The sequence below is a fragment of the Chrysochloris asiatica genome, unplaced genomic scaffold (assembly GCF_000296735.1).
Source record: "Chrysochloris asiatica unplaced genomic scaffold, ChrAsi1.0 scaffold00007, whole genome shotgun sequence".
NCBI lineage: Eukaryota > Metazoa > Chordata > Mammalia > Afrosoricida > Chrysochloridae > Chrysochloris > Chrysochloris asiatica.
In genome coordinates this window covers 5,999,299-6,008,201 of record NW_006408525.1, presented here as the reverse complement: position 1 = coordinate 6,008,201, position 8,903 = coordinate 5,999,299, and the positions used below count along the sequence as shown (strand labels likewise).

The 8,903-nt window shown below is 37.7% G+C and overlaps 1 protein-coding gene across 1 annotated transcript in view; it reads left to right on the top strand.

Annotated features, from left to right (window-relative positions):
- The window catches only part of AATF (apoptosis antagonizing transcription factor), a 139,920-nt gene that overhangs the window by 49,302 nt on the left and 81,715 nt on the right, over positions 1–8,903 (top strand). Inside the window, exons 5-8 of the mRNA XM_006833627.1 lie at positions 280–394; positions 2,174–2,375; positions 2,899–3,063; positions 4,519–4,602. Of these exons, the coding sequence (XP_006833690.1) occupies positions 280–394; positions 2,174–2,375; positions 2,899–3,063; positions 4,519–4,602 (566 nt within the window). The remainder of the gene's footprint in view (positions 1–279; positions 395–2,173; positions 2,376–2,898; positions 3,064–4,518; positions 4,603–8,903) is intronic.

Genomic DNA, 8,903 nt, shown 5'->3' with positions numbered 1-8,903 from the left:
AATCAATTTCAGGGTAAAACAGTCTGTATTAAGCAGGGGGGAAAATAATAAATTACAGCATAACCTCAAAGAAAAATAATCTTCACTAGAAATCTCCTCCTCACACCGAAACCAATAAGAGCACTAGGTCTAATGTACAGAAACACTACCAAATAAAAAGGTAGGCCCCACTGCCACCCCTCACCCCCAGTCAGAAGTATTCAGGAGTCAGGAGTTACAAGCAGTACCTACTCTGAAGAACTGTAGTCAGTTGTCCCTTCTCTGTGTTTTATTTCCCAGGTCACAAGGCACTTAAAGCTTTGTTGAGGTCATTGGTGGGTCTTCAGGAAGAGTTGCTTCTCCAGTACCCAGACACTAGATACCTAGTTGATGGAACAAAGCCCAAAACCGAAAGGTAAGGAGGGAGTGGAACTATGGAATTGCTTATAGGTAGCATTCATCTGGACACTTTTCCTATCATTTATGATAAAGGAAGCTAAGTTCTTTCCAGACTGGTATCAGATGTAATGTTAAAAGTTACAGAAAAAGCCTCTTGCATCCTGGTAGCCAGGATGGCACATAAGTTGGGAACTAAGTATCTGGATTCTTTTTATGGGCTAAAGCAAAATATTTGCCTTCTCCCTAGATTGATAGAAACCAATAGATAAAGACACATGTTTAATATCAATGCTTGACTGATATCTGTAAGTACTTTGTACCCATATCACGGAATCATTGGTCACAACCATCTCCTCTGCAGTGAGGTTAGAAGCATTTATCTTAAAGGGAGGGAGAAATTCCAAAAAGAACAGCAATGTAAAGTTTTTCTTTTCTGAAATTATCCCATTTAATGAAGACTTGAGGCTTTCTGCTCTCACAAAAATTTTAAAAGCCTCTCAGAAACCCAATCAGGGTTGCTGTGAGTTGGAACCGACTTAAAGGCACTTAACAACAAACAATAATCCTCTCCCTCTGCTTGAGCTTGCCGTGTAAGATATGTGCTTGCTCTTTCCCCCATCGACTTGTCCTTTTCTACTGAACTAGTTACAAGGAAAAAGACAGGAACTTCTCATTTCTTCTTCTTCTTGTTGTTTTGTGCTTCTGAGTCGGTTCCAACTCAGAGTAACCCTGTGTAGGTTTTCTGAGAGTAGCTGTTGGGTTTGAACAGCCGACTTTGAGGCTACCAGTCCAGTGTTTATCCTACAGTGCCACACCAAGGCTTTCACATTTATTGAGCACCTACTAAATGTTGAGAGGAGCTCTGGTAGTATAGTGGTTACAGGTCGGGCTGCTAACCTCAAGGTCAGCATTTTGAAACTACCAGCTGTTCCATGGGAGAAAGATGAGACTTTCTGCTCTCGTAAAGATTTACAGCCTCAAAAACCCAATAGAGGGTTGCTGTGATTTGAAATCGACTCCACAGCACATGACCATCACCACCACCACCACCACAATGTGTTGGGAACCCTGGTGTGGTACTGTAGGAAAAGCACTGGGCTGTAAGGTCGGCAGTTTAGACCTACCATCGGCTCTCAGAAACCCTATACAGAGTTAGTATGATTCGGAACTGACTTTATGAGACACACAGCAGCAGCAGCAACTGTGTGTTGGCAAAAGTAATCCAGTGCAGTTGGTGCCACAGTATGGATTAGATTCCATTGTCATGGCAGTTGCATTTATTACAGTTTACTGCCCATTCTGTTGTCTACCTCTTTAAGATTTCTTCACATTTCAGCTTCTCTTCCTTTGGTTCAACTAACATTCAGCTTTGCTGAATAGTTGGTTAGAGGGAGACACATTTTCCTTGTTGATATGGAGATTAGGGTCATAGACATATGATTGTATGTTTAATTTTTAAAGGTCCTCTTCTAACAGGGCAGAGCCTGTTCATATGCATTTCTAATAATGTTTTTACAACCTCATTTGTTTTATGGTTTGCTTACCTTTTAAAAATTGCATATACATTAAAAGCAGTTCTTTTTATATTTATTTGAAAAATTACATGAGTTTTTGATTGATCTCATGAATATTTTTTTTCAAAAAAACAAAAAAGCTCTCCTCATCCAGTTGGTGCTGTTTAAAATGTAGACAGAATACTCAAAGGCCTAAGTAAGCGCTCCACTTTATGTGTGCCTGCCTTTTTATTTGTTAGTGTTTCTTTACATTGGACCTACTGTTCTTACTGGTTTCCTAGTGAGGAGGAGATTTCTAGTGAAGATGATGAGCTGGTTATGGAAGAAAAGCAACGGAGAAGGGTCCCAGCAAAGAGGAAACTGGAAATGGACGACTATCCCTGCTTCATGGCAAAGCGCTTTGCTGACTTTACGGTGTACAGGAACCGCACACTTCAGAAGTGGCATGACAAAACCAAGTTGGCTTCTGGAAAACTGGGGAAGGCAAGTGTATATGAGAGAGAGCGAGTCTGTGTGTAAGACAGACTGTGGCAAGCTGAAACAGTTTTAAGAAGTTAGAGCAGCAGCTCATTTATATGGATATTTCATGATGTAATTAGTTAATAGTAATGAGTAATTTCTGTAGCAAAATTTCCTGAACTCATACCACTGGTGGTATACCATTCAGACTTGGGATTTTAACTTTGTTAGACTGATAATTACATTCTAGAAATTGTGGCTCTATAAGTGTTCAGGACTGAAAATACAAAATAAAGAAATGGATTTAAAAAAATGTTTTTATTAAAGGAGCAGAAACCAACCTGGGTCCAGAAACATGAGATGAGCTGTTTGTTTTTTCCTTCCTAAGAACAATCACAGCCACTCACAAACTTAGTCTCTAACAGAAAGTCTCTTTTGAAAAGAGGATTGTCTGTTTCTCTGCTGACACAGAAAGATAGAGAAACCAATGTAGCTGCTTTCAGCACTGACTTTCTGCATTATCTGACACTGGTGAATGTTGTTGCAGGGTTTTGGTGCCTTTGAACGCTCAATCTTGACTCAGATCGATCATATTCTGATGGACAAAGAAAGATTACTTCGAAGGACACAGACCAAGCGCTCCATCTACCGAGTTCTTGGCAGACCTGAATCGACGGCTCAGCCTGTCCCTGAGAGTTTGCCAGGACAACCGGTAAGAATCCTGTGATGCAGGATGATTATGTGGGTAATTAACTGCAAAATTTGATCATCTTCTTGTAGGTATTAGTCTTGGTGTAAGAATTTAGTGAAAGAATGAGAGGAAAAAAATACCTTTCTGAATTGTTGAGAGAAATGTGGGAGGAAAATATAAACCAACATAAAAGGAGCTCTTATTAACTAATTAATATGTGTTGAATAGTCTTTTAATTTTGAGTTTGGTATGTAATTCTGGTAATGGAAGCATTCATTATCTTATCTTTAAAATTTAGTTTTAAAACAAAATAGAAATGTCAGAATTGGAGAGAGTATATGTACCTCAGGCTTTTTATTGGATGTTTATATATTCTAGAAAGGATGACGGAAATGTTTTTTATTTTTTTAATTACAAAAGAAATATATACTTCAATACATTTTTTAAGTTCAGAAGAATTTAAAATGACAAGTAAAATTCTCTCTAGTCCAAAACTTCCATTCCTCAGATTTAGCCACTATTAATAGTTTATAACAGAGCTTCAGATATTTTCTATGACTATAACAACACACATACACACACAACATATACATGAGTATATAAATATATAATTGTCCTTTTTTTCTTTATTAAATAGGATATGTGTGTATATATAGATATACAAACAATATTACAACTATATAAATTATCATACTCTTTAAATTTTCATAGATTAATATTTTAATATATTTAAAGAGTATCCTAGATACTCTCCATATCATATGGAGATCTACATCATTTTTCTTGATCACTACAGAGAATTTTATTTTATGGGTGTATACTATAATTTATTCAAAAATAGATATTTGTCTTCAGTTATAAATAGTGCTACAGTAAGCATTTTGGGACACTTCACTTTGTATTTTTATGGACAATGAATCACTTTCTTGAAATGGAAATGTTAGTGATCTAACAAGTATGCATACATTTAAGTCTTGATGCATGTTGCCAAATTGTCTCCCAAAGTGTTCTGTTCATTTTCACTTCCACTAGCTGCGTTCTTTGGTACCAAGTGTTGCCCGTCTTACAGGTGAGAAATGGGTGCCTTCTCATCTTAATTTGCATATATTTTCATATTATCATTGGCAATTTGAGTCCTGGTAGTGCAGTGGTAAAAACGCTCAACTATTTACTAAAAGATTGGTGATTCAAACTCACTGGCCACTCTGAGAGGGAGAAAGATATAGCAGTCTGTTTCCACAAAGGTTTACAGCCTTGGAAACCCTCTGGGGCAGAGTTCTACTCTGTCCTTTATGATTGTTGTGAGTTGGAACCAACTCAGTGGTAGTATATTTTCCTGAACTTTGTTTTTTAGTTTTTTATTTTAAGAGCTCTTTATATCTTAAGGAAAACCGTGCTTTGACCCATATACACATTACTTACAGTAGCTACACGATTTTGATAAACCTTCCTTTTTTTCCTCTCCCGTTGTTTTAGGAGATCCTTCCTCAGGCCCCTGTCAATGCTCACCTGAAGGACTTGGATGAAGAAATCTTTGATGATGATGACTTTTACCACCAGGTATGGTTTTTTGTTTGTTTTTAATATTCTTTTGTTACAAATTAGGTTTTAGTATTTTAAACGGCTTGTAGAAGTTTCTGAACAAAATGATAACTTACTCTGAATGGAGGATAGAATCAGAGTTAGAACTCTTGTGTACAACCTATTGTATAGCTCTGGGTACGTTGCTTTTCTTCTGTATTATTTGTCCTTTATGAAACACAAGCAGCTATAGCTACTTGGTTAGTTGATGCTGAGTGTAAATGATCTGTAAAACTGGTTTTGACTACTTTGAGTCAGATTTATTCTTTCTTAGCTGGTAATGGAGGACTTTTTGTTAGTTGGTTTCTAGTCACATTACTATTTGAATGAGATATGGGTGTAAAGGACTGGGTCCTGGCATTCTTGAATGATACTTCTGGATCTACATCTCTTGACTCTGATTTTTTTTGTGACTGTTCTAATCCTTTAGGTATGTACTGAGAGCGACTGTTGTAGTTGATTATAATAGTAATGTAGCACTTTGAAGGCAGAAAGAATTGGAAGAAGTTGAATTATTGTCAAGTTCTCAGTGTCTCTTCACAATTGTCTCCCCAGTTCTTTCCTGGCATTCTTGTATTATCTGCTGGGATTCTGCTGTTTGTCATGGTGCTGATAAGTGCTAAGGTAGACTAAACATTTAGGCTATTCTAAATAAAATAATTTCTTATAATCCTGAGTCTCTTGATAAAGTTATACGTCTTAATGAAATGTACTTAACTGTGTGGCGGGTCGAGGATGCTCTTCAGCAGTGGTATACCGGCTCTTGTTGAGCCATTGATTTTCAAGCTAACTTTTTTTCTCTGCTGAATTTTTAGTGTTACAGAACTTTTGCCAAAGAGTTTGCAGCTATTTGTTAAAGGTTAGCCGTAACAGCTGTACTGTGTATATGACCTATGAAAGAAAGGCACTTCCTAGGGAAATTACATTGTAAAGCCAGTAGCAACAGTGATTCTATGTTGGGGATATCTGTGGTTTTGCTCTGAAAAAAGAGAAAGAGACTTTTTATTAGTTTTCTATTCACTCTGCAGTATCTGATAAAATTATTGCCATATGGAAGTCTTCCAAGTAATGATGAGGGTGTGTAGGAAAGAGGATTGGTGTGGCCTCAGGTATTCCCAGTCAGAGGTCTTCAGTCCTTTCTCCTTTTCTTCTCTTACTCTATTCAATTGTCAGATGAGTAGGGAACTCTGTTTTGTGCTGGAGTGTCTAAGGGAGTACCTGCTAGGAGATATTAATACTGTATAATTGTGTGAGATCATGGGAGACAATCAAAAATGGTCCAGTCCCCATTAGTTGAAATGTGCATTGCTCAATGGAAAGTGTATCATAAATTAGATAGGCTTAATAAAATAAACTGGAATGATTGGGGAGAAGTTGCTTCCACTGGCAGTCCTTAGTCTGAAAGATTTTTTTCCCTTTGCCTAAAGGTCTGTTTAAAAAAGAAATAGCATTACTTAATTGGCCCTTCATCCCAATTAATAATTCTAACTGCAATAAATTCTGATTTCAGAGTTATGACTAGTCACATCTTAGCTTTTTTCCTTGCTGGTTAATTGGGGTGCTGGGGTTAATCTAAATTAAAACTTAAACTAATAGAGGTCAGCAAGGCAGCTGAAACACCTGAGTGAAACAAATGGGACTGCCAGGCACAACTTTATCTTGGCTGCTTCCCAAGAGGGAAGTGGCAGCAAATTGGAGTTGTTTCAGCCTTCTGTAAAGGTGAATGATGGGTGACACTTGTTAATGTACAGCATCTCCGGAAGCGTTCCAGATTGCTTTGCTGCTGTACCAACTGCTTCCATCCATGCACAATCAGTAGGAACTGGACCAGTTGCCAACATCTGGCAGCACAGCAAGGAATGGGTGCAAGTCTTGAAACCCCGCAGATTCTAAATATGGTGCTTAGAACTGTGCGGCTTTAATCACTTACCACTCTTTGGCAGCAGACTACGACAGCTTATCCTAGCCTCGTACATCACAGTCCGACATCTGCTGAGCTGCAAGGCAGCTGCACATTCATTTTCTTTTCTTGCCTTTTCTCCTTGCCACCTATTCCTCTTCTTCCCACTTTCCCCCGCCTCTCTTCAGTTTTCTTCCCCCTCCCCAATATGCTTCTTGGGAGAGATGATCTGTAAAGATTATTGCTTCATTGTGTGCAAGTAATTGTGGTGATGCCAGGCTCTTGACAGACACAACGAAGCACCTGTTCTGCTGACCTGGTTAATTTCTTCTGTTGAGTGGGATTTGCCAGAGATTGGAGCTGAAGCCAATTCAATGATAAGGCTAAAGAGAATGGCTGTATGTTTTCTGTCACCTCGCAATTAAATTGGCTTCATAAAGTGCTTTCCTTTATTTGTCAGGGTAGTAAGCCTGAGCTAAGTGTTGTATTCAGAAGTGGTACAGTGTATTACAATGGACCTATGAGTTTTCATTTGTGTGTATGAGTTTTTGATGTGTTCATATGGAAAAGCTGGATGGTGAATATAATACATTTTGCTTTTTAAAAACCTTACTTGAAACCACTCTTTGGGTCCATGTTTTGTAAGAAAGAGATTATAGCTGCATTGAATATTAATGTCTCATTGTAAGGCTTTAAAGGCTTATTTGGTTAATTTATGTATTATGAGGCTATGTAAAATGTCTTAGCTACTGAGAATGAAGCACGAGTATGAAAACACCCAACATGCACCCCAACACACGCACACTCACTCTCACTCTCTTTCTTAATGCAGCTTAATAAAGATCCATGTATGTGTGTATGTGAATGTTATTGTTAGGTGCCATTGAGTCAGTACTGACTCATTGCGACCCTGTGCACAACAGAAGGAAACACTGCCCAGTCCTGGGCCAACCTCACAATTGTTGCTACGCCTGAGCCCTTTGCTGCCTCCACTGTACCAATCCATCTCATTGGATTGTTATGTGTATGTAAATATTTGTGTGTGTGTGTGTGTATATATCAGATTGGCATATGTGTATATATGTATGTGTGTGTGTATATGAGGGACACCAAAGTGTATCAGTTAGCATAAATAATCATGCTAGTTCCAGAGAAGTTAAGTGATTTCCTGAAAGCCATACGGTAGGTGACAACATTAGTACTTGATCTTAAGATTTCTTAGACCAAACCTTGCTCTTTCCTTCATACCTTTATTTCCTAAAGAGTTTATCCTTAAGCCTTAAGAAAACTTCACTATAGTATTACAGTGTTCTGTTCATCAGTAAATATAGTTTCGTTTTCTTAGAACATTTCTTAGAGGAAATGTTAACGCATGTTAGAAAGTCTGTTTTTTTTTATTCATTAGAAGGCAAATGATTTATTGAACTCCTATTACTTAACAATTCCAATGAAAAAATTAGCTTTGGAGTTTTGTTCCTACCGGGTTGTTTGGGAACTAGAATTGTTGAACGTTAGAGGTGCACCCAGTGGTAACGGTTTTATGAAAGGAACTGTTCCCCTGCTGAAAGCATTGCTGAGCTTTATTCTCAAATGGAATTAGTTTGCATTTGGCCTGTTTTTCCCTAAAGACAACCTCAGAAAATATGCAAGTTGTAAATGGTCATGAAGGATGAGATGTTTAGAACTATCTAGTCTTCATTTTTATGCTCTCCATTTGCTACTTTCAAACAGTACTTTTAGCAATATTGTCTATATCACCATTTAAGGTTTTTTTTATCTCGGTTTATTTGTTTTTCAAACCATCAGAGAATCTTTGTTTTGATAAGCCTGAGATCTTGAATTGAGGAAGGACTAACACATGCAGAGCAGTAGTTGTGTGCTGGTTCCCAAACTAGATACTTAGGTACTTGGCATCATGCATCTTTATTTAATCCTCTCAAGATTCCCACATGGTGCCCTGGCTGCACTAAGCAGTAGACTCGATAAAGGGACTGTTGTTATTCTTTTCCATAGCATATACCAGACCACAAACTAGTTTCTTATAACCTCATGAAATATTTTGTTCTGGAAGAACTAATTGAGCTTAGATACGGGCCGATTGATACTTGGATTTCCAAGGGTTCATTAGGATTGTGTATCTTGCTTCCAGCTCTATTTGGTTTTGATCTGGTTTTTCCTGTCACTTGGAATCTAATCAGGAGTGTCTAGAGAAAGCCATAATAGATTTTGGTTTCCTGATGATCATTTTTTTTTTAATGTTTTATTGTGCATTATATGATAGTTTACATGAGAGAGTTTTAGTTTTACATTCATTCCATTGTATATCATCTCATTACCATGGTTCCAATCCCCTCCATGCATCATCAACCAACCAAAGGGT